The 26905-nt window shown below is 41.4% G+C and overlaps 2 protein-coding genes across 2 annotated transcripts; both read right to left on the reverse strand.

The window, feature by feature from the left end:
• Positions 1 to 3844: 3844 nt before the first annotated feature.
• On the reverse strand, positions 3845 to 8466 carry sdhdb (succinate dehydrogenase complex, subunit D, integral membrane protein b). The gene is made up of 4 exons (XM_081371303.1): positions 8351 to 8466; positions 7655 to 7765; positions 7203 to 7353; positions 3845 to 5337 (listed from the first exon to the last, which is right to left on the reverse strand). The coding sequence occupies exons 1-4, from the start codon at positions 8397 to 8399 to the stop codon at positions 5172 to 5174; spliced, it is 477 nt and encodes a 158-aa protein (XP_081227429.1). The 5' UTR covers positions 8400 to 8466; the 3' UTR covers positions 3845 to 5171.
• A 1160-nt stretch (positions 8467 to 9626) lies between these two features.
• On the reverse strand, positions 9627 to 25484 carry il4i1 (interleukin 4 induced 1; the record flags this gene model as incomplete). Its single annotated transcript, XM_081370817.1, has 7 exons — positions 9627 to 10395; positions 11150 to 11286; positions 11372 to 11440; positions 11573 to 11774; positions 12050 to 12162; positions 13079 to 13296; positions 25112 to 25484. The coding sequence occupies 7 exons, from the start codon at positions 25482 to 25484 to the stop codon at positions 9627 to 9629; spliced, it is 1881 nt and encodes a 626-aa protein (XP_081226943.1).
• Positions 25485 to 26905: the final 1421 nt, after the last annotated feature.

A 26905-nucleotide genomic window follows, 5' to 3' on the forward strand; every position in this document is an offset into this window, starting at 1 on the left:
ACCCTAGATGGGTTTGGTGCACACAAGGATAAAAAGTACCCCATGTGTACAATTTAATATACCATTGGATCTTTAATGTTGTGGGCCTATTTTTCTGCTGGAGGTCCTGGACTTCTTATTCAGATACATGGCATCGTGTATTCTATCAAATATCAAAAGATAAAAAATCAAAACCTGACGCCTTCTGCTAGAAATCTTATAATGGGCCGTGGTTGGATCTTCCATCAGGACAACGATCCGAAACAAACATCAAAATCAACACAAAAATGTGTTAGGGAGCACAAAATGAAGCTTCTGCCATGACCGTCCCAGTTCCCTGACCTGATGAGTGGAGCACCAACATGGATCTGGGAATCTGAAGGATCTGGAGAGATTCTGTATGGAGAATGGTCTCTGATCTCTTGTCAGTTGTTCCCCAAACTTATCAGGCATTATAGGAGAAGACTCAGAGCTGTTATCTTGGCAAAAGGAGATTGCAAAAAGGTATTTAATAAAATGGTATGAATAATTGTGGCCAACGTGTTTTGGAGAAAAACATTTATTTTATAATGTGATTTCCCACCCACTTTCAATTCTTTTACTTAAATGAAAGGTTAGGATTTTGCCAATTTTTTTAATGAAAAAAAATTTTTTTTATTTTTTTTACAGCCATTTTTGATCATATTTAACGGGTATGATTAATTCTGATCACGACTGTATATATATATATATATATATATATATATTATAGAATATATATATAATTATATATATATAGAATAAACATTCAGATTTTATTTTTTCCATCTTTTCTTCCTCCCCATATTCAGTGTTGTATAAAGTACTAGAAAGCAATACTTGAGTAAAAGTACAAGTATCGTACTAGAAAAAGACTTTGGTAGAAGTGAAAGTTGCCTTTTAGAATATTACTTAAGTAAAAGTCTTAAAGTATCTGATATAATCTGTACTTAAGTATCAAAAGTATTTTTCTGATATTTAATGTACTTAAGTAATTAAAGTAAAAGTAAAAGTTTTTGAAAAGCAAGCGGTTAGAACTTTGATTGTGAACTTTATTGTGGCTTTATTGTGGGGTGGGTGGGGGGGTTGTTGGGATGTAAAAAAATAATCTTGCATCACAATATGCAATATTGACTAATTTGGATAAATATTAGGTACACAAGATAGGCATTAATTCGCAAGAAAAAAAAATCTCACCTAATGCTATAAACATTATTTAAGGTTAAAAATAATTCAAATTAAATATAATGCTTTTTTTGTCATAATAACAAATGTATTTAATGATAAGTAAAAATATAATAAATATGTAATATAGTAGTCTACACATATTTAGCTAAATACTATCCATAGCTCTCTTTTTTTCTAGCCAACTAACGTGCTAACGTTATACTATAGCCTGGCCCTATATTATGGTCATCAAATGGCTTTCCTGAGGTAAATGTTAGGCTAGCCTATGTGACATAATTGTTCTCCAGCTGTTTTACTGACCCTTTCCGCGGTTGAAAAACACTGATTGATCGATATTATGTATAATGAATATACATTTTTGGAAAGTTGAACTGTTTCTTTTAACATTGTTCATTTGTGTTTATTTACTATTAGCTAGTATAGATGATCGGTTCACGTGCGCTAGGGATCTGTCACGTCACATTTACAAACGCCAAAACAGTATTGTTTGAATTTCGTAATAAAATTGACAGAATCTGAGAGCTGAGATTTTTTTTTTTAGATCATAACTAACCTGCTCTGTCTAGTCTGTCTGTCGGTCTCCGTGTCCTCTTTGCTTCGCGATTTTTCTGTGCATGAGAAAATGTATGTGTGGCATGAGAGCGTGTGAAAAGTGTCAATTGCGTGTGTCTCACGGTGAATGCGTGTGAGTTGGCAGCTCTGGACGGTCGTCTACGATAACGGGAGGTCCTCCAGTAAGTGCTCGTGCTTCCATGGCGGTTTCAGTTATGCTATTTTTTACAGTCTGTGTTTCCTCCTCCTTTGGCATGGCAACAAACAAGCATACGCTGAAATAGAGCGCGCGCCGTGCGGAGCGTGCGTAAAATGCAGTCTAGGAGCAGTGATTCGCCAAACATCTCTGTGAATGCAGTCGCACACATTTCTTCTGATTTTTTTTTTTTTTTGTAGTAACGAGTAACGAAGATGCTTAGTGGAAATATATCGGAGTAAAAGTATATATTTTATCTAGGAAATGTAGTGGAGTAAAAGTAAAAGTTGAAATAAATTTAAATAGCGAAGTAAAGTACAGATACGTGAAATTTCTACTTAAGTACAGTAACGAAGTATTTGTACTCCGTTACATTACAACACTGCCCATATTGCATGAGAACTGTGACTTGCTTAATAATGTAAAACAACTTCTTTAAGTAGGTTTTCCTGGTAAACAACCCTGTCTGAGACTGATACCAATTATCTAAAGATGTGAAATCAAACAAATAAACACTTTCTTTGAAAAATATTTAGTGTACTAAAATCTAACTGACATGTCACTTGCATAATTTGGAACAGTGTGTGTACATATAGTCATAGATAATTTTACTTTGTATCGTATCAGTATCTCAGATGTCAAAACAATAATCAACCAGCACTGACGACGTCCAGTTAGATAGTTTTTCCATCATTGTGATCATTGTAATGATGACACCTTTCACAATGCTTATCATGGATCATATCAAGAACTTCACAGTTTACACTAGACATTTGATTTCATTACAGTTTTAAAAAATACATAGGCCTATTCAAAGCAATATGTTTCATGGATTTAGAATGATTACATGCTTAACCTGCAAACCAGATTACATTTTCAAATTGTTTAAGTGATCTTTGACTCCATCTAGTGTTAATAAATAGCATATTAAAACAAAAAGTGTTGTTTAACCAGATCTTGATTTGGACTTGATAGCCTTAACACTATAGACCTTTTCAGCTAGTTTTGAAGAATGTTGTAGTTTTTAGAGCATAATTTAGCTTTTATTTAAAGTAGCAATTATAAAGACCCTTGAAATGACACTTACAAGGCTTAAGCTAGTCCCAGACTAAAATGCATGTTTGAGCTGTCTTAAAGGAACACTCCACCATTTTTAGAAATAGGGCTTATTAACTTTCTTTCCTACATTTAGATAGGTGGGCAAATGCATTTTTGTCTCAGTGCATGCATTGTTTTAGTTTGACAGGGTCGGCGCTAGCTTAGCTTAGCATAATGAATGGAATCCTTTGTTGCCAGCTAGCATGGCCTGAGTAAAAGTGACATAAAAAAACCCCCACCTAATTACTTCTTGTGGCCTGCGTATTCACAACAAGTACAAATAGCGATGCAGATTAACACTAGGCGATTTTCTAGGCAGATATTGACTTATATATTAAGGACTATATTAGGGGGAAGCACAGGCGAAGCACTGCTACTTGGGCGTGATATCTCTGCGCCCAAGTAGCAGTGCTTCGCCTGTGCTTCCCCCTAATATAGTCCCAAGTTAATATCTGCATAGGAAATCGCCTAGTGTTAATCTGCATCGCTATTTGTACTTGTTGTGAATATGCAGGCCACAAGAAATAATTAGGTGTTTTTTTTGTTTTTGTTTTTTTTATCACTTTTACTCAGGCCATGCTAGCTGGCAACAAAGGATTCCATTCATTATGCTAAGCTAAGCTAGCGCCGACCCTGTCAAACTAAAACAATGCATGCACTGAGACAAAAATGCATTTGCCCAGCTATCTAAATGTAGGAAAGAAAGTGAATAAGCCCTATTTCTAAAAACGGTGGAGTGTTTCTTTAACTGAAAGCAACTTTCACTGACATACTTAAAATATGTCAGTGCCATTGTTTTGTCTCAAGATGCACACCAGTAATGTTTTTTATAAGGCACATTCATAAAATCTACTTAAATGCCCTAATTGAACTAAGGCCTAATCCTGGCTTAATCTAAACCCTGTCTGTGAAACCGGGCCATAAACTCTGTACCTGCAAAACTGGAGAATCATTTATTCTTTTAATTTTGCCTGTTGCAACATAGTACTTTGGAAAATCCTGTTGGCTCCATAAGAAACCAAATAATCCAAAAACTGCCTTTATTATTAAGTGCAGAATTCACCCAAAGATTCAATCTGGATAAATATCATACAGATTACACAAATCTCCATAGCACTTTAAACAGACACACTCAAGACAGCCAGACTCAATCACATCTGAGCGGTTTAAGATGTCTACAAGAACATGATAACAGGATTTACAAAATCTCTGTCCATATATTCCCATCAAAATCAGTCAGAAAAAAAAAATCCAAAACTCATTTCAGTTTGATTACCCACACAAGTTCCGTTTACTGTAACCAGTATCACAAGCCTGTTTTAAAGACATCTAAGCAATTTAAAATGAAAGACGGAATTAAATTAATTGTTTTAAATGCAGAGCATTCAATTACAAATTGCTTTTAATTAATTATTCCTCAGGAGAGAAGAAATTCAGCCATGCAAAATGTAAAGTTGAAATACAGTTAATGTGATAACTCCCCGGATGTTGTGGTCATTAATGGAGGACTCGAATATGATGGTAAGTACCATGCTTAAATGTCAGGGTCTTAACAACAGAAATGTGTGTATAGCATCAGGTTAATATATGTGCACCACAGTACAACATAATGTGCTCATGATCTAAGTTCAAATCTCTTCCTGTTTACACAAGGAGTCATTAAAGATAAAGTCAGGTAAATTCTGCATGTCATGCTGACATAAACAGCGTAAGTCAAGATGTTACATTTTGAAGCATCAGATACTGGCTGACAAAAAGGCATTATTGGATAAATATATCCAAAACATGTAAATACATAAAAACGTGTTTGAACTTTAATATTACCGTAGTGATTTTTCAAGTTCAAATACAGCAACCGTCTTATAGCCACAACAATTAGTTCATTTTGCTGCATCAGAAACACAGATTTGCCAGACAAGAGAGTGGATGACATGCAGAATATTCCATCTTAAACAAAAGCTGAGCATGTTCTGAATAAACTGACAGCATTTACAAATAAAAACACCTGCAAATCGACACCATGTGTTGTCAAAAATTATATATTCATAGAATTTACATATGTCACAACTGTATACAATAAACTGGAACTCTGATGACGAAAGCGGATCCCACACCACCCATATCCCTCATCTCAGTCCGGTCATTTACTCCACAAGAGGGCCACAGCTTTACAAATCCCCACGTCATGGTAGTTGAAGTAGCACAGGCCGGCGAAGGTGACGGTCGACAGAACAAAGAGGCCAGCGTTAGCCATCTTGATTTTAAAGTCTCCATGAACGTAGTCTGTCAAAACCTGGCCAAGACCCCTGGAGAAAACACAGTTATATGCAATGCTGTCCTTTTCAAACATGACACAATTATGTGTACTAGCGTTAATGATTAATCAGCAATCTTTTTTTTTCTCAATGTAATTAATTGAGCTTTTAGATTTTTGACTGATGTTTCAGCTCAAATGCATTTAGAAATCATCAAAGACATGTAAACTTGGTTCATAAGAAGCCAGACCTATCAGGTGTTGGATCATGTCTTTAAATAATGATTATGTCACTGTAAACACTGTAAGAGGGTGTTAAAGGCACAGTATGTAAGTTTCGCCACTAGATGTTCCTTATTCAAAACAATAACAAAGGCGTAGCTTGATGATGCCATATTTTCCTTGGTCAAAACAATCATACTAAAAATACACAGTGTGTTGAAAGTTATGTTAGAACGTTACTCTGTGTGTTCCCTCTGTGTCTGTTATGAGACAATAATCTCAAATAATAATAAATGAGATCAATATTAGAATATCATATTAATAAAAGCTGGATGACTTGTGTTGCTAAATGGCATGCAAATAATTGACGCAACGACAAGCCGTTACACCGGTTAAAATTGATTTCTCTGGATTTAAACATTGTTGGAAACATTTGGGATAATGTAAGTACACTAGTCAACAAAATATATAACATTATACCATGGTCTGGGAGAATACTCGATTCTGATTGGCTGCAGGGTGTCCATTAAAAAGTGATAAAGGACACCTAGTAAAGGAGTTCTGGTGAAACTGACTGTTTACCGTTCGAAATGAATAAATAATTGCGCTGGCTACATCAGCTGTGAGTAAACATAGTAACATGCAGTCAAAGTATCCGTTTACAATTTATTGTATCAAAACAAAACTGAAGGGTTCTACAAGCTGAGTGGACTATAAATATCTCTGAAACCAAGTTATTGTTTGTAAAAACTTTAGATTTCAATTGTAAAACTAATTAAAATATAAACTAATGTTTTAAAAATGTGTTATTTGGCAAGTGACCATGGTATAAGCGGGTTAATGCCCTTCGAGGTGTCCATAGTCAGGTATTAATGGACTTTCACGCCTCGCCGTCGTCCATTAATACCTGACAATGGACACCTCGTCGGGCATTAATCCTTACTTGTTCTAGTGGATATTTTAATATAAAAAAAAATCTTACATATTGTGCCTTTAAAGTACAACAGGACAAGAAGCACTAAAATCATCCATTAAATTGTCTGAGATTGTCCAATACACAAAATGCAACATGCATATGGTATTTGTAGATATAGCAATTATTCTGCTGTATTAATGTTGAATTGGTCTTTTTTATTTTATTTGAAAATTATTGAAATATGACATTCCTTAGATGTGGGTTAAAACATGACAATATTATGATGCTTATTAAAGTTACAGGTGGGTGACACACATGTACCCTGATGCATAAAAACTGGCTTAAAAGCCAAGCTGTTACAGCTAGTACTTTACCACATTTACACCTGAATGTAATACATTCTAAAAAGCATGTGTATGCATATGTGCGTCTGTGACCCCAATGCCTAACTAACAGCTTAGCTAAAATTAGAAGTGTGGCCCTGAGTGCTCATGTGCACAGGGTGGTTAAATCCTTGCATGAAGGGTATTACAGCCACCCATGACTTGGCTTTGCAGACCAAAGTAGACACCTTCATTTTGTGTCAGAAACAATTTTATGGAATAATGCAACAGTGAACTGTCAAGGTTAATGCGAAACCTAATATGGAATTACACCAGGCACTCCTGAATATTTACAACTGACCGTGACATCTACAAATAATTGATCTGGATTTTTCCCAAACAGTTTCCATTTATCAGAAAACAAAAGAAAAGAAAAGAAAACATAAATTCAGTTACCAGTGACCATGTAGAGTAAGGGCAGCTGCTAGAGAGTAGTCAACAGCAGGGCCGGGGAAATAATACGCAGCGGGTGCCAATCCCAGAAGAGCTATGCTCAGGATCCGTTCTCCGGTCCAGTGCAAGGAAGCAGCTTTGGACCCAGAGCCCGCTATAAAAAAAAAAAAAAAAAAAAAAAAAAAAAAAAAAAAAACAGTAACACGTCACCAACTGCTTCTTCAAACCATTCTGTCTTTACCAGTGATTATCTTATTTGACAATTCTTCAGAAAAAACATGACAGAAATTTCCATCAATGGCAGGGAATGAGTTAAAACACTTGTAAAGGCTCTAGTCCAGTCTTGACAGTACCATCAACAACCTATTATGCTAATAAAATGTAAGGAAAAGACAACTAACATATGCCTTGATTTACATTGCTACAAAAGCAAACATAGCATATAAATCACTAACCATAGTTGGAAGGTGTGGCATGTATCTTTGCTGATATCAAGTATGGATAATCATGATCCTTCTTCTGTATGGCCAAAGGTCTGATGAGGGAGGAAGAGCGAAATAACAGAGCTGTGGAAAGAGACAAGCATAAAAGAAAAGAAAAAATACAAGAAAACATACGTAGTTAAAAGGAAAAATGTATTCAGAATTAAACATTTTAAGCAATACATGTGCGAATTTGATGTTCATCTGTAACGAAGGAGGTCATTGTTGATGTTATACAATGCTTCAACTTGAAAATTCATTTAAAAACATCCCACATAAATGGATAAATTATGAGAATATGACTTTTCTTTACAGCCTTGACAGCATGTGTAACTAATAAAAATAGATAAATACAGTACATAGACATTATTATACGCTAATAAAACCCATGTCATCCACTAGTCTCTGTCTTACTGTGTTCGTTATTACGAACTACTTTACATAAATATAAAGTTAACTGATCAACTTAGACAAAGAGATGAGAGACCAAGCTGAAAAATCTCTGACATGGTTAAATTAGCATGCTAGCCATAAACTACGAGTACGCGTGCTGCGATTAACATGAAACGTCAATGAAGCAATTACTTATTTTATAGTAGACCTCAAAGCTAACCTATTGTGATACAGGCTGATGCTACGAGAACAAAAACTTGAAAAACGCAAACTTACGGCTGACACCTCTGTGGCAAACAGAACTTAACCTGACAAGAGCCGCCATGATTCTCACAACCAATCCAAGGTCACTGGAATCACCCGGATATACTACCAGTGACCGTTCACTGTTGTGATGAAATGAACCTTTTCACGCATGAGCTAAATAGACTGAATGCATGTAAAACATAGCAATGCAATTTAACAAAAACTACTTAGATATTTCATTTTAAGTATATATAAATGTGTAAATGTTTTAAATGTGTTTAAAATGTTCACATTTAGAAACGGCTTCTCTTTGTAGGTCGATTTGATATTTTAAAACAAGTTACAAAACTACCACATGTTAAGCATTAGTTAGGGTGTCTGTTTAGACTCTTATCTGTTGCAAAAAAAAAAAAAAATTTAGGTACAGCAGTAATAATTTAGGTAAATGTATTAACTATAATTAACGGTAATGTAATTAACTCACTGTATTCCAAAAGTAAAACAGATGAACAGAGATGTATTATTACTCATGCCTCCTTCTTTTCAGATATGCCAGCAAATTAAGTCATCTAAGCAAAATGTGCATATGAATAAAAAGACAACATTTTATTTGTATTTTTTTAGCAAATACAGTATTTTATTAATCTATATAACACATTTTAACAAATACAGGGACATGACAAATACTTGAAAATTAACATTTATTAATGCATTCACTCAACTTTTAAAATTATGTATATTTATATATAGGCTATTAATAATGTTAATAATAAAATAATCATACAAATAGATTACCATAAAATTCAATATGGAAATAACATTTCAGTAAAAAAAGGCATTTAAAAATATTATGAATAAATTTAATGTCTTGCTTTTGTGTAGTTTAGGTGCATTGTTACATCATATGTTGACTGTTTGCAATATAATACAGAATAATGGTTAATCTTACATTGTATTGAGTGTCATGATTTCCACATAAGTGCTTAAATAATCACTATATATTTACATAAAATTCCATTAAAAATCAAATCCCGCAACTCAGTTTACTCATTTACTCCAAAAAAGGATCATTGGGATTTTTTTTATATATATATACATATAATTGACTTTTTGCAAATGGTTTCATGGCAGTGGAAGGAACAAATCTGATAATGAAAAGTTGACAGGGTGATGATATCTAGCGTTTCAAGTCATTTTTGAAGTCTAATAGTGTCTAACTTGGTAAAGGCAGAGAACAAAAGGATTCAACTTTAGGGTTAAAAAATGTCTTCAATCTATGATTAGACATCCCATTATTTTTCGTTTCCTACTTTACATCGTTATTTATTTTATCTGACGCTCGTAAAGCAGATTTCATGGCAGTCTCGATCCAGCCATGAGGTCTGGCCGTGTGCTCTCCTGCAAAGTGAATCCTCCCCTCATTCTGGACTATAGACACACTATAGTCTCTCATCTGAAAAGGAGTGAAGATAGCAAAGGCGCCGTGGCTGTTAGGATCTAGTCCCCACTTTTTCACCACACCGCCGGTGCAGAGCTGGCGGATGTGTTCTCCATGGATCTTCACCAGGTCATTTAAGACCAGAGCCTTCAACTCCTCATCTCTTAAAGTCTGTAGGAGTGCAGCATCATCCGAGGCTGTGTAAGAAGCTAACACAGCCCCGCCCGATATCCCGGGGAACTCATGGCTGGGGTAGTAGATGAACCGGGATGGCAGATCTGTGATGCTTTTCCCACCCTTGATGCCATCATCATTCTCCCAGAACTTTTTGCTGAAACTTAGCACTACTTTTGTGGAGCTGGAATAGTGCAGCGACCGCAGCGCTTCCATCTTTTCGGCAGACAGAGGCGGGCTGAAGTCAATGAGGAGTGTTGCTTTGGCTGTGGCCGTCACTAAGACATAATCGGCAGTAATGTTGGTCATGGTGCCGCGATTACGCCAGTCTTGGTATGAAACTGTCACGTTGTCCTGCGTTCGGCTGATGGCCTGGACTTTTGAGTGCAGAAGGACTGTGGCATTTAGCACAGAGTAGAATGTGTCTGAGAATGTTTCAAAGCCACCTTCAAATTCGGAATACCTGAAAAAGAGCATTTATATGTTTCACATCTTTTTTTTTAACTGATATACACTACAGTTCAAAAGTTTGGGGTCAGTAAGATTTGTTTTGGAAAGAAATTAATATGTTTATTTAGCAAGGACGCATTGATCAAAAGTAAAGACACTAAAGACATTTATGATGTTACAAAAGATTTCTATTTCCCATGAATGCTGTTATTTTAAGGGGATTTATTTATCAAAGAATCCTGAAAAAATCATGGTTTCCACAAAAATATTAAGCAGCACAGCTGTTTTCGACATTGATAATAATAATTAAAAAAATGTGAGCACCAAATAAGTATATTAGAATGATTTCTGAAGGATCATGTGACACTGAAGACTGGAGTAATGATGCAGAAAATTCAGCTTTATTTTGATGGTGCCTTTTAGACATTCTGCTGAGTGCTGACTATGAGTAAAGATGCACCTACATGTAACTCTTGTAAGAGTATTAGTAGATCGTCTGCTTAATATCTGCTAACCCGACAGACATTCTACTGACTATAAGTAACTTTGCAAGTACATGTCAACTTATTCTACAAACCCTAACCCATACTCGTAACAGTCTACTATTACTCTAATAAGAGTTACTGTAGTATACATGTACTGTAGGTGTAGCGTTACTTAGTCAAGAGAATGTCTTAAGGGGACCTTCAAAATAAAGTGTAACCTAATTTTGATCAAATAAATGCAGCCTTGGTGAGCATTAGTTTGAGGTAACCGTAATATCTTACGTTTCACCGTCTTTTACATCAGACTGGATGTAGAGCATTTCAGTGAGGGCTGTGTAGAAAAAACTGTTCTCATTCAGGACATCACCAATCATCCGCAAAGCTCCTCTACTCAAATTCCCCACGTTCACCAAGTACTCCTGTTGCCGATCAGATTTAGAGACATTCAGCCATTATTACTCATATCTGGACTTTAAAGAATTTCTAAACGAACTGATATGTTACCTTAACTGAGTATGAATCATATGTGTTCAACATTTTCTCACAGCCCATTTTTTGCAGATCATCTCTTAACTGATAAAGAAGGAACAATAAAATAAACGAGCAAAGCAAAATGGGGGGAAAAATGTCAGTGGTTGTAACAGCATTCTGACTCAGGACAGATATATGTGTTTTTGGACAAACAGAAAGTTTTTCTTCACTCACCTTGCCCAATGCTATGTTGAACAGTTGACTGGCATTTTTCCCCTTTTCCCAGTCATATACGGGGTAGTTCAGTATGTCTGGGTTCTGTCTCACGGAGTAGGTTTTATAACGGAATCCGTTTATATAATAGTAAGTGTTTTCGTCTTCCTGTACAAACGGTCGAACCTTCAGGCCCAGCTTTTTTGCGAAATTCAAGAGAATCCTTAAAAGTAAAGTGATATCAATAAACAGGTTGATTAAGTTGTGGCCTGCAGCTGCACCTTCTGACCAGCAGGGGCCATTGTCTCTTAGCATCAGTTTTTGATGACCTCAGTTTCAATCTCTGCACTTTTATCTTTACTCTCATGTGGCTGTGATACAGTTTCACTCTAATGACTGTACTTTCCACAATTATGTCACATGAGGTGAATAAGAAAAATGATGATCTGACTTTAAAAATTAGAGAATTAATTAGAGATTAAAAATAACTTAACTTACAAGTGGAAACTTGGGATCCTCATGGCACCGAGTTCTGCAAACCAGCCCTCTCTTTTGTCCCTATGTGTTAGAATTCTTCCACCTATACGGCCACTTGCCTCAATAATTGTCACCTATAAGAGCATAGAAAATAGATTATGCATAAGCAACAGACAAATAGAAAATACCCGAATAGAGTTAGAAGGCTAATATTTGGCATAGTATTATAATGACTTATATTAAATAGAAAGGGGATTCTACAACAAAAATGTCCTTGAATAAAATGAAATAATTTAGTGCTTCAGAGAAATCACATGCATAGCAACATTTTCTCTGCTTTACCAACAACATAGGCTACTGTATGTCTTTTTTTTTCATATAAGTTACAAAAATTACTGACTTCCTCAGCATTGTGTGAGCTTGGAAATGCCAGGCCACGAGATTGGAATCGTCATCTTTGAACTAGCAGAAAGTTACTGTTTGCTCACATCCTAAATCATGTGGAAGTGGTTAGGACAAGGATTGAGAATTATGGATGTGTCTGTACACTCGCACATACAGAAAGAGTTAAAGGGGTAGTTCACTTTAAAATGAAAATTCTGTCATCATATACTCACCCTCATGTTGTTTCAAACCTGTATGAATTTCTTTCTTCTGCTGAACAGAAAAGAAGATATTTAGAAGAATGTCAGTAACCAGACAGTTTCTGGTCCCATTGACTTCCATAGTATATTTGTTTTCCTACTATGGAAGTCAATGAGACCAGAAACTGTCTGGTTACTGACATTCTTCTAAATATCTTCCTTTCTGTTCAGCATAAGAAAGAAATTCATACAGGTTTGAAACAACATGAGGGTGAGTATATGATGACAGAATTTTCATTTTAAAGTGGAGTATCCCTTTAAGGCCGGCAATTTAAAGATAACAGTTTTAGTCATTTAGTTAGAAATGGGAAAATATATTGTATTGATCTGCTTTAACACTTCCAATTATTTCTAATCATCTATCAACTGACAGAAAGACAATATTTGCTTCCTTTTTGTAGCCCACCTTATGACCTGCATCCTCCAGAAACTTAGCCGCAGTGAGTCCAGCAGCGCCTGCCCCAACAATTATCACATGTTGAGGGGTCTTTGCCGGAGGAAGACCTTGTTCCGTTATCTTCAGAAGGTAATCATAATCAGGGTCTTGTAAGCATTGGAAAAGAGGATCATCCGTAGTTCCAACAGCGTGGTAGGCAGAAACCAAGATCAGTGCCACCACAGATACTGCAGAAAACAGTTTGAGGGAAGTTTGAAAATCAAATCTATTCTTGTAAAATGTAGATATTTGAGTAGAGGCAATCAGGTAATCAGGTGCCTCAAAATATTTAAGTAACATTGCTACTACAATTTAAGTTATATGACATTATATAATTTAATTTAATACAATTTAAAGTTACTAAGTTTAGATAAAGTAAAAATTTTGATATGTAGGCTATAAAAGGGATATTTTAAGTCGCATAAGTGAAGTAATTAAAGTTGTCAGTACTTTGAGTTGCATTAAAGGAGAACTTGGTAACTTTTTTAACTTAATAAAACTGTCTAATCATTTGGATGGTTAAACAACCTGTTCTGGTGATATTGGTGACTTTCCCCGCTCCCCCCAGCGTTCCCAGGCGGAAAACCAACCTTGCAACTTGGAGACTACCGTCCCGGCAAGATAGAAATTGGAAGTCTCGTGAGAAGCGAGAATGAGAACGAGAACGAGCGCGAAACACGAATCGCTTTACGGCAATTCGACATAAACACACACGCATGTATGATGTATTACCAGATTACCCACCTCGGTAGACAAAGCTCCACACGATACAGTTGGCTTGCTCCGATCAAAACAAACGCACATGAGCAGCGGTAGAGAGGGGGAGGAGGCCGCCGCAAGTGAGTTTTTTACGACCGTGTTGTGAAATATACGCCCCACCACAGCTGTAGGGGGAGCTCGTGGGGAAAACATGCGACTGTCACATGCCTGTCTTGTCTTGTGCTGCACATGGGTGTTTTTGTTGTTTGCCATGTGTTCTTGTTTATTGTCTAGCCCCTCCCATCTTGTTATCTGATTATTTGGTTAATTTGTCCCACCTGTTGTGTTCGTTACCCTCCTTTGTTTGTTCCCCTATTTAGCCTCCTTGTGTTTGTAGTCTTGTGCTGGCTCGTTGTCCGTGTTACCTGTATTTGATGTTCCTGTGCTGTTGGTATCTGAGTTCTGAGTTTTTGTATTTTGTCTATGTTTGTTTATTAAATCTTCTCTGCACTTGAATCCTCGTCTCTCGTTCAGTGTCCCGTGACAGAACGAGCCAGCCAAGTATGTGGATTCAGCAGAGCGAGATTTTTCCTCCGGGGGAGAACAAGGGAAACTCCATTTCCCTGTTTGAATATTTTGCCAGGTGTGCTCAGAGAACTTTGGAGGAGGAGAGCACCATGTCTGACGGTGATCAGATCGGAGGAGGTGGTTCGGTGGTTTCGGAGCCGGTGGTCAGGAGACGGAGGAGGAGGAGAAAGGCGCCACTTCAACGTCACGTCACATCTGCCCAGCCAGAGACTGTTCACGTCACGTCTGCCCAGCCAGAGACGGTTCACGTCACGTCTGCCCAGCCAGAGACTGTTCACGTCACGTCTGCCCAGCCAGAGACTGTTCACGTCACGTCTGCCCAGCCAGAGACGGTTCACGTCATGTCTGCCCAGCCAGAGACGGTTCACGTCACGTCTGCCCAGCCAGAGACTGTTCACGTCACGTCTGCCCAGCCAGAGACTGTTCACGTCACGTCTGCCCAGCCAGAGACTGTTCACGTCACGTCGGCCCAGCCAGAGACTGTTCACGTCACGTCGGCCCAGCCAGAGACTGTTCACGTCACGTCGGCCCAGCCAGAGACTGTTCCTGAGCCTATGTCTTCGGACAAGATGGTCGTCGCTGCCGCCGAGCCTGTTCAAGTCACGCCTGCCGAGCCTGTGTCCCCTGACAAGATGGCCGCCGTCGAGCCTGTGTCTTCGGACAAGATGGCCGCCGCCGAGCCTGTTCACATCACGCCTGCCGAGCCTGTGTCCCCTGACAAGATGGCCGCCGTCGAGCCTGTGTCTGAGCCGGTGGTGTCTGTTCCTGAGCCTGAGCCCTCTGTGACCGCGACACTGGCCATTATGGCCACAGCCATGTTGTGTGTGTGGGCTACGCACACACTCGAGCCGGTGGTGTCTGTTCCAGTGCCCGAGCCGGTGGTGTCTGTTCCAGTGCCCGAGCCGGTGGTGTCTGTTCCAGTGCCCGAGCCGGTGGGGTCTGTTCCTGAGCCGGTGGGGTCTGTTCCTGAGCCGCCCGAGGGGTCGTCTCCGCCCTGGCCGCCCGAGGGGCCGTCTCCGCCCTGGCCGCCCGAGGGGCCGTCTCCGCCCTGGCCGCCCGAGGGGCCGTCTCCGCCCTGGCCGCCCGAGGGGCCGTCTCCGCCCTGGCCGCCCGAGGGGTCGTCTCCGCCCTGGCCGCCCGAGGGGTCGTCTCCGCCCTGGCCGCCCAAGAGAGAGTCTCCGCCCTGGCCGCCCAAGAGAGAGTCTCCGCCCTGGCCGCCCAAGAGAGAGTCTCCGCCCTGGCCGCCAGATGGACGGTCTGCACCGCCCTGGACTCTTGAACTTTGTGTCCCGCCCTGGTCTGTCCCTCCCGTCCCGCCCTGGTCTGTCCCTCCCGTCCCGCCCTGGTCTGTCCCTCCCGTCCCGCCCTGGTCTGTCCCTCCCGTCCCGCCCTGGTCTGTCCCTCCCGTTCCGTTCGGGTCTTGGGGAGCGTCTGGTAGCCGCTCCGTAGGGAGGGGGTAATGTCACATGCCTGTCCTGTCTTGTGCTGCACATGGGTGTTTTTGTTGTTTGCCATGTGTTCTTGTTTATTGTCTAGCCCCTCCCATCTTGTTATCTGATTATTTGGTTAATTTGTCCCACCTGTTGTGTTCGTTACCCTCCTTTGTTTGTTCCCCTATTTAGCCTCCTTGTGTTTGTAGTCTTGTGCTGGCTCGTTGTCCGTGTTACCTGTATTTGATGTTCCTGTGCTGTTGGTATCTGAGTTCTGAGTTTTTGTATTTTGTCTATGTTTGTTTATTAAATCTTCTCTGCACTTGAATCCTCGTCTCTCGTTCAGTGTCCCGTGACAGCGACAACAAAAGGGAAAATCAGCGAAGAAGTGACTAGAGTTCGCTAGAGTTGCCGAGTTCTCCTTTAAATTAAGATGAACAAAACACTAAATATATATTTTGAATTAAAATAATATTTATTTGTAAATTACAGGTATTCAAAAAAAATCTAGCTATGCTAACTGATGATGTTTAAGTTTGCAAACTTAAAAAAAAAATAGAGATAATCAGTTTACAGTGTAAGGTTGGTGCCTATTCTTCTGTTTGCCGCTAAGGTTTCAACAACATACTAATTTGTCCAAAATTAGTTTTGGATAAGTAGTCAGAAAACTGAACTGCAGCAGAAGATGCTTCAAAAGTACTGTCTAATTCTAAACTAATGTTAAAATATCCAGTTCTGTTTTCAATTTCCAGCAAAAGGTTCCTATTTTTCCATTTACTCAATACAGGAATAGCCTATTTCTCCACACGTGACGGTGGTTTCGGTTTACTTTCTTATGAATGAGAAAGACATAGGCGTACATGACAACCCTTACGAAAATTAACCATGGTTTCACACGCGCACACACACACACACACACACACACACACACACACACACACAAAACCTTGTTAATATAGGCTAGTCTAGTTAAACCATGCATGGTAAAAATAAAACTAACCATTGTTTTGCTACACTAACCATATTTTAACCGTGGTATTTGTAAAACTGTGGTTATACAAATGAAAATCAATCTGCCAAAAAAAAAAACACATACTTTTAGGCAACTATAAAAAAAGATATAGCCTACAGTCAAATTAATTTTCGTAAGGACTGTTTCATTCACCCCTCGCTAATTGCACTAATTTGCCTGAGCATTATGCCTCCGCAATTGATTCAGACAAAAGCATTTCAACAAATCAAAAGGACATTCATTCAGTAGGCTACTCACAGAATTTACACAGGCGGAACATTTTGAAGTGAGCGCGCCAGAAGCTGGAGCAGACTGCGCCCGTTCCCTTGCGTTAAGTGGAAACTGAAACCTATGGAAGAACAGAAACAGTCGGGTTAATTATGGAGAAATTTTAGGAGCATAATTAATTGTTTGGTTAAAACTGATATAGGCTATAACTGTAACGTTATAAAGTACATACTAATTCAAGCTATAAAAAAAAAAATCTAAATACTCACACATGCAGTGCACTTGAATAATTGACTAGCCTACTCACCTTCATAATGAAAAAAATGCATTACTTAACCGCTAGAGTATAAATGCTAAAGTTTAATTGACTGAAGAAGACGGATAAAGTGTCAGGACAGTGTATTCCAGCTATAGCCTAAATGTCTCTAATGTCTCTCTCAGGATAATGAATCATGTGTGGGCTCCTCTATTCTGCAAGAAATATTTTCCCACACAGACTCAAGATTCAACCACACTGAACAAATTAGATTAGTGAGCTTTAGTATTCATTAACATACCTAATTTTCGCCAGAATCAATCATATCTAACCCGTTTAGGCTATGAATATCCTTCTGGCTACCAGTGCAAGCATTCACTTTTCTTTCTGTTAAATGTCTATCAAATTTACTTGTTTCTGCATCTTTAACTTTCAAAATCGTATATACTGAAGCAAATGGATAATGCATCACTTACCAAAGATCCAGTCACTCACTCTGACCGGTCTGGCCAGAATCTGGTCTGGTTTTATAGGCTGTAGAAATCGAAAGAATGCATGATGGTGATGCATTAAACCACAAAGTTTCCGAGGTTGTCGGACATGATTGATGTAGGTAAAGACATTTTTTTACATTTTTATCTCCATGATATGCCTTTTTATTGTGAAGCTATGGTAGCCTATAGACAGAATTTTTTTTTCTCTAGTCACAGCATATTTATTCATTTTAACCTCATCCCTCTTTCCAGCGGATGAGATCAAAAGGCTGGTCTATACAAATTCTCCTCTTCCCTCATGACATGACTTTAGCATTAAAGCTGGAGCCTGTGTGAACATGTCAAGTCTAGTCTGCATCCTGAGTGAGATGCTTTTGACCTTGCTTGTAAAATGTGTATAGGTCACCTAAAAACCTGTTTCTTCTTTCTTAACTCGGCAAAATGCTAAATGATGGTCTTCATCAGGGTGCTAATTATATAATTATAGGCTCGATAAGTACGTCTTAAAAAAAAAAAAAAAAAAACCTTTTCAAGAATCAAGAATGTAGATATTAATCAAGGGTCGTTCACCTAGTGGTAAATCACGGAATTCGCGAACTGTCTCGCTTGCCTGAAGAAGTAGCCTAGCTACCAAAGACCGCTCGAGCACTTTTCTAATTTGGACGGTAAATCGCCAAAAATAACGCCTTATGTCTTTATGTATCCCTGTATTATAGATTTGGATTGTAACATCAATGTATTGTTTAAGATAATTTGGATGAACTGTATGGAGAGGTTTGTGGCCTATTGTTCTCTTAGCACATTATAATGTCTACACATTTCACACACAGCATCTATGTGCATGCTATAACACTATTACTCTTGTCTGTCTGTCTGTCTGTCTGTCTGTCTGTCTGTGTGTGTGTGTGTGTGTGTGTGTGTGTGTGTGTGTGTGTGTGTGTGTGTGTGTGTGTGTGTGTGTGTGTTTACAGTTACTACAGCTCTAGCTGAGCTGTTCTTTTTATTTCACCAGCAAAGAGCATTGTTGTGTTTTTGAAGATAGGCATACCATTATACACTGCTCACATCAAACCATTTTTTCCATCTTGTCATCAAAAAGACACTGCATGTGAGTGCATCTTTGTTTTACTATTTAATATCTACTCTGTTGTTTTTAAGGTGATGCAATGACTGCCCCTTCTTCACAATATTGTTGTTGGGTATTGCAGCGCCTATGAGAAGATCCACATCTGCTGACTGTCAGTCATCATATTCTGTTTCATTGAGCTCTCATTAAACACCCTGACACTGAATGTGCTTCTTGTGGTCTTATAACTTTTTCTCATGAACCGATTTCATTTAGCAGACTTACCAAGCTTAAGTGCGACAACCACATATCCTGTGCTTGCACCAACCTGCAGATAAACATATCCTGTTTGCATCTTTCTATATCGTGAAGAAAAAAAAAATGCAATCTTTTTATTTAATTTTTTATTTTTATTCCAAAGACAAATGCTATTGTAGCACAGAGTTTGCATTTTGTTTTGCATTTTCAATCCCTCCCCAACCAACCCAGAACAAAATGCCTTAGATGATGTTAATGAACAGTAATGGTACATAAAATAAATAAATAATTAATTAAACTAATAACAATAGCAAGAATAATGATAATGCAAAATTATATTTTAAAAATGAATAAATAAGCAATAGTTAAATAAATAAATAAAAATGTAATAAATGTAATAACAATTTAATAAAATGTAGAGAGAGAAAAATAGTTGAACACCACAATCAAAGGTGTAACAGTGATACAACAGTTAATGATATTAACCCTACATATTAACACATGTAAAGGTACCTAGCATCAACCACCACTAGACTACCATATGTGTGGAAAAGAAAAAGTTACAATATCAATGTAAATTCCATTACTCCCCATGAAGCACATTTATGGCAGAGAAATATGATAATAAGGGTTGCCAAACATATATGAGAACCTCTAATTGAATATTGAATCTTTTCTAAGTGAAGGTATAACATCAAATCCTGAAGCCAGTGTGATGCTTTTGGTGGGTTTGTAGATTTCCTATGTAAAAAAAAAAACCCCGTCTGCGAGCCAATAAGGATGCAAAGGCAATAATGTTTAGTTGTCTTTGAGTCAGACTCATTTCATCACCTGGAGTACCAAATATAGCAAATTCCGCACATGGCTTCAGTTGTACTTCACATTCTTTAGAGAGTGTATCAAATATGGTTGACCAGTAAATAGTGAGTGTGGGGAATGTCCAAAACATGTGAGTAAGATCTGCTTCTCCAGTGTGACATCTTATACAGGTCTTGTCGAAAGTAGGATTAAAAGAAGCAATACGTGTTCTGCTTGCACACGGTGCAAAACCTTGAACTGTATTAAGCTCAATCGGGCACAAGAGGAACCATTCACTCTGCGTAGGGCATTGCTCCAAAAATCCTCTGAAAATACTATTCCAAGCTCTTTCTCCCATCCACTTTTGCAATATCTTTAAGCTTGACATCACAATGGCATAGCCTATACTGATAATGCAGGTATTTGTTGGTTTCAATGTACAGTGTTTAATGAATTATATATTTCTCATTGGTTGCAGTCATTTACAAATGAAGCCTATAACCATTACAATTGAGTTGACCCTTTAGATGCATGTTTCATTCAGACAGATTGATATACTATGTTAACTTTCAACAGCAAGTGTAAGAACAAACATGCATGTTATACTTTATTATGAAGGCATTTCAATGTGTTGCCATAACCAAAAGAGACTGCCAGACAATATACAAAAATGAGGTTGAAGTGAATAACCTTGATTATATCAATACAAAAGCACCTGTCAGGGGGAGGGATATATTAGACAGACGTGAATTAGTCCGTTTTTGAATTTAATTTGTTGGAAGCTGGAAAAATGGTCCAGTGAAAAGATCAAAGAGAAGTGAAAAGGCCAAATAGTGATGGCTAGACGACTGGGTCAGAGCTTCTCCAAAACAGCAAGTCTTGTGGGGCGTTCCGGTAGTGGTTACCTATACCAAAAGTGGAGCAAGGAAGAACAACCGGTGAACCGGCGTCAAGGTCATGGGCATCCAAAGCTCATTGATACACAAAGGGAGTGAAGGCTATAGCCCGTCTGGTCCAACCCCACAGAAGACCTATAGCTCAAAAGTCTGAAAAATCTGCCCATGATAGAAAGGTGTTAGAACACAGTGCATCAGTTTGCTGTGTATGACTGCGTAGCTGCAGGCCAGTCAGGATGACTATGATGTCCACCGCTGAAAGTGCCTACAATGGGCACATGAACATCAGAACTGGAGGTCCAGAAGGTCATCTGGTCCGATGAGTCCTGTTTTCCTCTAGATCAGGTGGATTGCTGTGCATGTGTCATTTACCTGAGGATGAGATGGCAGCAGGATGCACTATGGGAAGAAGGCAGGCCGGAGAAGGCAGTGTGATGCTCTGAGCAATGTTTTGCTGGGAAACCTTGGGTCCTTCGTTTGGATGTTACTTTGACATGTAGTAATGTTGCAGACCATGTACACCCCTTCATGGCAATGGTGTTCCCTGATGGCAGTGGCCTCTTTTAGCAGGTAATGCACCCTGCAAAGAATTTTCAGGAATGGTTTGAGGAACATGACAAAGAGTTCAAGTTGGCCTGCAAATTTCCCACATCTCAATCTGATTAGAGCATCTGATGTTCTGGACCAACAAATCGGATCCATGGAGGCCCCACCTTGCAACTTGCAGAACTTAAAGTAGGCCTATGTCAATTGTCAATGTCAATGCCAATTGACTTAATGGATGTCTTGGTGCCAGATACCACAGGACACGTTCAGAGGACTTGTTGAGAGCATGCCTGTTTTGGTAGCACAAGGGGAAACTACACAATGTTAGGCAGGTGGTTTCAATGTTGTGCATGGCTGATCTGCGTCAGGGTTCTCAAGTCTCACGCATTGGCCGTGAGACACACGCAATTCAACCAGTTCACACGCTCACACGCCACACCGTGTATTTCTCACGCTGAAAAGGCAATGCCAACCAAGTTGTCCTGCAAGTTTTATATATAACGTTGTATACGAGGCGCGGGCCACACAAAGTGAAGTTTCCCGCCGCCAACACGTATCTCGGCCAGATTGCATTTGTTAGGCAACATAGATGCGGGAACACACGGAGTTGACAGAATATTCTCGGCCACTGTACGTTCGTTACTAGGTAACCAACAACATCGCGCGAACACACGTCGTGATGGAGAAGGTAAGCTGGACGAAAGCTCGTCTAACATTTTTAGGCTAGAACATTTAATATATAATGCAGTCAAAAACTCTACAACTACTTTGCAACCAGGCCAGATGCTTTGGCTCAGTTTGGCTAGCTTACGTTATCTGAAACTAAGGGAGATGTTAGTGGGTATGGGAAGGAATGAAGATGTATTCATTTTATTTTAAATTATATATTATATTGTATTAATAGTCTTTCTAATTACATTAAGGCTACATGTATTTGTCAGGGTTTTACAGAGGATGCAGACAAGATGGTAAGGTTAATAGTTTATTTTCAGGGAGTGTGGAGATGCAGACAGATGGTGAGTAACAGAAACACAGAATAACAGTGGATGCTTAGCTGGTTGGTAATGTCCTTGTCTTTCTTTCTCTTTGCAGATGATGTCGGGCTGAAGGCAGAACAGGATGGCAGGCAGGACGGATTGGAGAGGATGAAATGACAGGTAGGAATCCAGGTAAGTGTTCGGAAGTCTGTGGGTCATGTGAACATCGACGAGACCAGACAAGGAGTGAAGGGAGAGTGCTGAATATAAAGGGTGGTTAATGAGGGAGTGCAGGTGATGATGATTGGTGATTGGGTGAGTGAGTGCAGGTGTGCGCCATGGAGGATTCTGGGGAATGAAGTGCACACACAGATGAAGGCTGAAGAACGTGACCGTGACATTACTCCCCCCTCCCGTAAGGCGCGTCCCGCGCCGAAGAAGGCAGCATACGGGAGGGGGGGTGGGCACCCTGGAGTCCGTGACGGGAAGGTGGAGCAGGTTCAGGAGTACGGACTCCAGGATGGTGGCAGGACAGACAGAGGAGGTGATCAGGACGGTGCAGGCTGAGCAGGGAACCAAGGTGAAGCAGACTGATCAGGGGACCATGGTGATACAGGCTGAGCAGGGGACCATGGCGGTAAGGACCTTTCTGGTGGCCATGGCGGTGCGGACCCTTCGGGTGGCCATGGCGGAGAGGACTCTTCGGGTGGCCATGGCGGTGAGGACCCTTCGGGTGGCCATGGCGGAGAAGAACCTTCGGGTGGCCATGGCGGAGAAGACCCTTCGGGTGGCCACGGCGGTGAGGACCCTTCAGGTGGCCATGGCGGAGACGACTGATAGCCCCCCCCCCAAAATTCCTTTGGGGAAATATCAGGCTTTAACACTGGACTGGAAGAGGCAGGGGGCGAAAGCGGCTCTGGGCTGGACAGGACCAGTGATGAAGGCGGCTCTGGACTGGACAGGACCAGCGGCGAAGAGGACTCTGAGCTGGACAAGACCAGCGGCGAAGAGGGCTTGGAGCTGGACTGGTCCAGCGGCGAGGAGGGCTCTGAGCTGGACAGGACCAGCGGCGAGGAGGGCTCTGAGCTGGGCGGAACCAGCGGCGAAGAGGGCTGTGAGCTGGGCGGAACCAGCGGCGAAGAGGGCTCTGAGCTGGGCAGCGATGAGGGCTCTGAGCTGGGCAGCGATGAGGGCTCTGAGCTGGGCAGCGATGAGGGCTCTGTGCTGGGCAGCGATGAGGGCTCTGTGCTGGGCAGCGATGAGGGCTCTGTGCTGGGCAGCGATGAGGGCTCTGTGCTGGGCAGCGATGAGGGCTCTGTGCTGGGCAGGACCAGCTGTGAGGAGGGCGTTGAGCTGGACTGGACCAGCTGTGAGGAGGGCGTTGAGCTGGACAGGACCAGCTGTGAGGAGGGCGTTGAGCTGGACAGGACCCGCTGTGAGGAGGGCGTTGAGCTGGACAGGACCCGCGGTGAAGAGGGCGTTGAGCTGGACAGGACCCGCGGTGAAGAGGGCGTTGAGCTGGACAGGACCAGCTGTGAAGAGGGTGTTGAGCTGAATGGGACCAACAGTGAAGGCCCTGTGCAGGGCAGGACCAGCGGTGAAGGCTCGGTGCTGGGCAGGACCAGCGGTGAAGAGGGCTCTGTACTGGACGGAACCAGCGGTGAAGGGGGCTCAGTGCTGGACGGGACCAGCGGTGAAGAGGGCTCTGTGCTGGACGGGACCAGCGGTGAAGAGGGCTCTGTGCTGGACGGGACCAGCGGTGAAGAGGGCTCTGTGCTGGACGGGACCAGCGGTGAAGGCTCTGTGCTAGGCTCTGTGCTGGACGGGACCAGCGGTGAAAAGGGCTCTGTGCTGGACGGGACCAGCGGTGAAGAGGGCTCTGTGCTGGACGGGACCAGCGGTGAAAAGGGCTCTGTGCTGGACGGGACCAGCGGTGAAGAGGGCTCTGTGCTGGACGGGACCAGCGGCGAAGAAGGCTCTGTGCTGGACGGGACCAGCGATGAGGGCTTTGAGCTGGACGGGACCAGCGATGAGGGCTTTGAGCTGGACGGGACCAGCGATGAGGGCTTTGAGCTGGACGGGACCAGCGATGAGGGCTTTGAGCTGGACGGGACCAGCGATGAGGGCTTTGAGCTGGACGGGACCAGCGATGAGGGCTTTGAGCTGGACGGGACCAGCGATGAGGGCTTTGAGCTGGACGGGACCAGCGATGAGGGCTTTGAGCTGGACGGGACCAGCGATGAAGAGGGATTTGAGCTGGACGGGACCAGCGATGAAGAGGGATTTGAGCTGGACGGAACCAGCGATGAGGGCTTTGTGCTGGACGGGACCAGCGATGAGGGCTTTGAAAACTCTGGCTCTGGCTCGGGGAGAACGACGCTCACTGGCTCTGGCGGGCAGGCGACTGGCTCTGGCTCTGGCGGGCAGGCGACTGGCTCTGGCGGGCAGGCGACTGGCTCTGGCTCTGGCGGGCAGGCGACTGGCTCTGGCTCTGGCGGGCAGGCGACTGGCTCTGGCTCTGGCTCTGGCGGGCAGGCGACTGGCTCTGGCTCTGGCGGGCAGGCGACTGGCTCTGGCGGGCAGGCGACTGGCTCTGGCTCTGGCGGGCAGGCGACGCTGACAGTCACAGGCGCGGCGGGCATGACGCTCATAGACTCAGGGGCGGCGGGCACGACGCCTACTGCCTTGGTCTCGGCAGCTCTGGCGTGAAGTGCGGGCTCGGCTGGACTGGCGTGAAGTGCAGGCTCGGCTGGACTGGCGTCAAATGCAGGCTCGCTAGTGCTGGTGACTGAATTCCGGATGATGATGGGTGGCGTGGTGAAGATGGCTGGAGATGGTGGTTGAGTGGCGATGTCCTCAACCTCACCTACGGTGAACCTTGAGCCACTCAACCACAACACATGATCTAGATACTGGGCAAATGAGCCTGGGATTGCCTCCGCTGGAGCTTGCTGGTACAGATGGTTATCCAGTCCGCCCCAAAATACTGTTTTTAGGACATCATCTGTCCAGCTTACCCCAACAGAAAGCTCCAGAAAGCCGGCGACATATTCCTCGATTGAGCAGCCATCTTGAAAACAATGAATCAGACGATCAGCTGGGGTTAGGGTGAAGTGAGCAACTTCCATGCTTCGTGTGGTCTGGTCTTCTGTCAGGGTTTTACAGAGGATGCAGACAAGATGGTAAGGTTAATAGTTTATTTTCAGGGAGTGTGGAGATGCAGACAGATGGTGAGTAACAGAAACACAGAATAACAGTGGATGCTTAGCTGGTTGGTAATGTCCTTGTCTTTCTTTCTCTTTGCAGATGATGTCGGGCTGAAGGCAGAACAGGATGGCAGGCAGGACGGATTGGAGAGGATGAAATGACAGGTAGGAATCCAGGTAAGTGTTCGGAAGTCTGTGGGTCATGTGAACATCGACGAGACCAGACAAGGAGTGAAGGGAGAGTGCTGAATATAAAGGGTGGTTAATGAGGGAGTGCAGGTGATGATGATTGGTGATTGGGTGAGTGAGTGCAGGTGTGCGCCATGGAGGATTCTGGGGAATGAAGTGCACACACAGATGAAGGCTGAAGAACGTGACCGTGACAGTATTAAAGCAGAGTGCTCTGGGTAATATTTTATATCCTGTCAAAACATACATTAATCATTGCCATTGCATACACACAAACACACACACACAGACACACACACACACACACACACACACACACACACACACACACACACACACACACACACACCTACCTTAATACTCTAATATGTCATTTGTTCACAATGTCCCACCACACAATAAATCAGTTTACCATTTCGACTAGACACATTCAAAATGCAAAAAGATTTATTTTTCCAAACTGTTTGGAGCAATTTGTTATATTTTTGTAATTTTTGTATATTTGTAATTTTGAAATATAACATTAAAGAGTATTTGATGTGTTGAATTGCTCTGTCATTTATCAGATTTACCAATTGTTATAATTTCAATTTGTGCTGGTTAATTATGAACAATGGGTAAAATTGGGGGCGGGGACGGGGCTCCATTAGGGCTCCTCCCCTAATCGCATGTGATCTCACTCCAAGCTTTTGTTAAAGGGGTCATATAATGTCATTTTTGTACAAGCTAATATGATTCTTTAGGGTCTAAATTAAAAGTTTGTAATATACTTTAATTAAAAACTCTCATTAGTATTGTAAGAAAACACTAATTTTACCTGGTCAAAAACAGCTCTGTTTTCAGCACGCCGTTTAAGTGCATGTATCTTTAAATGATAATGAGCTTTGCTCACCCCGCCCCTCTGTTCTGTGCGTACACCGTTTGTAACACAATAACCATAACGCATTGTTCATTATAAACATGGGATAATGAATTATATTGAGAACGTCATACATAGAAAACATGCCGTAATGTACCTGAGTGTAAAAATAGCCGCATTCATCGTGAAGCGTGCAAGCAATTTGCAAAGATTAATATAAATATTAATATAAAGGTTAATAAAACGTTACACTCATTTCAGTTCTTCTGGAGGTGCAGCAGGAACACGAATAGTT

The sequence above is a fragment of the Scardinius erythrophthalmus genome, assembly GCF_964197995.2.
Source record: "Scardinius erythrophthalmus genome assembly, chromosome: 7".
Taxonomy (NCBI): Eukaryota; Metazoa; Chordata; class Actinopteri; order Cypriniformes; family Leuciscidae; genus Scardinius; species Scardinius erythrophthalmus.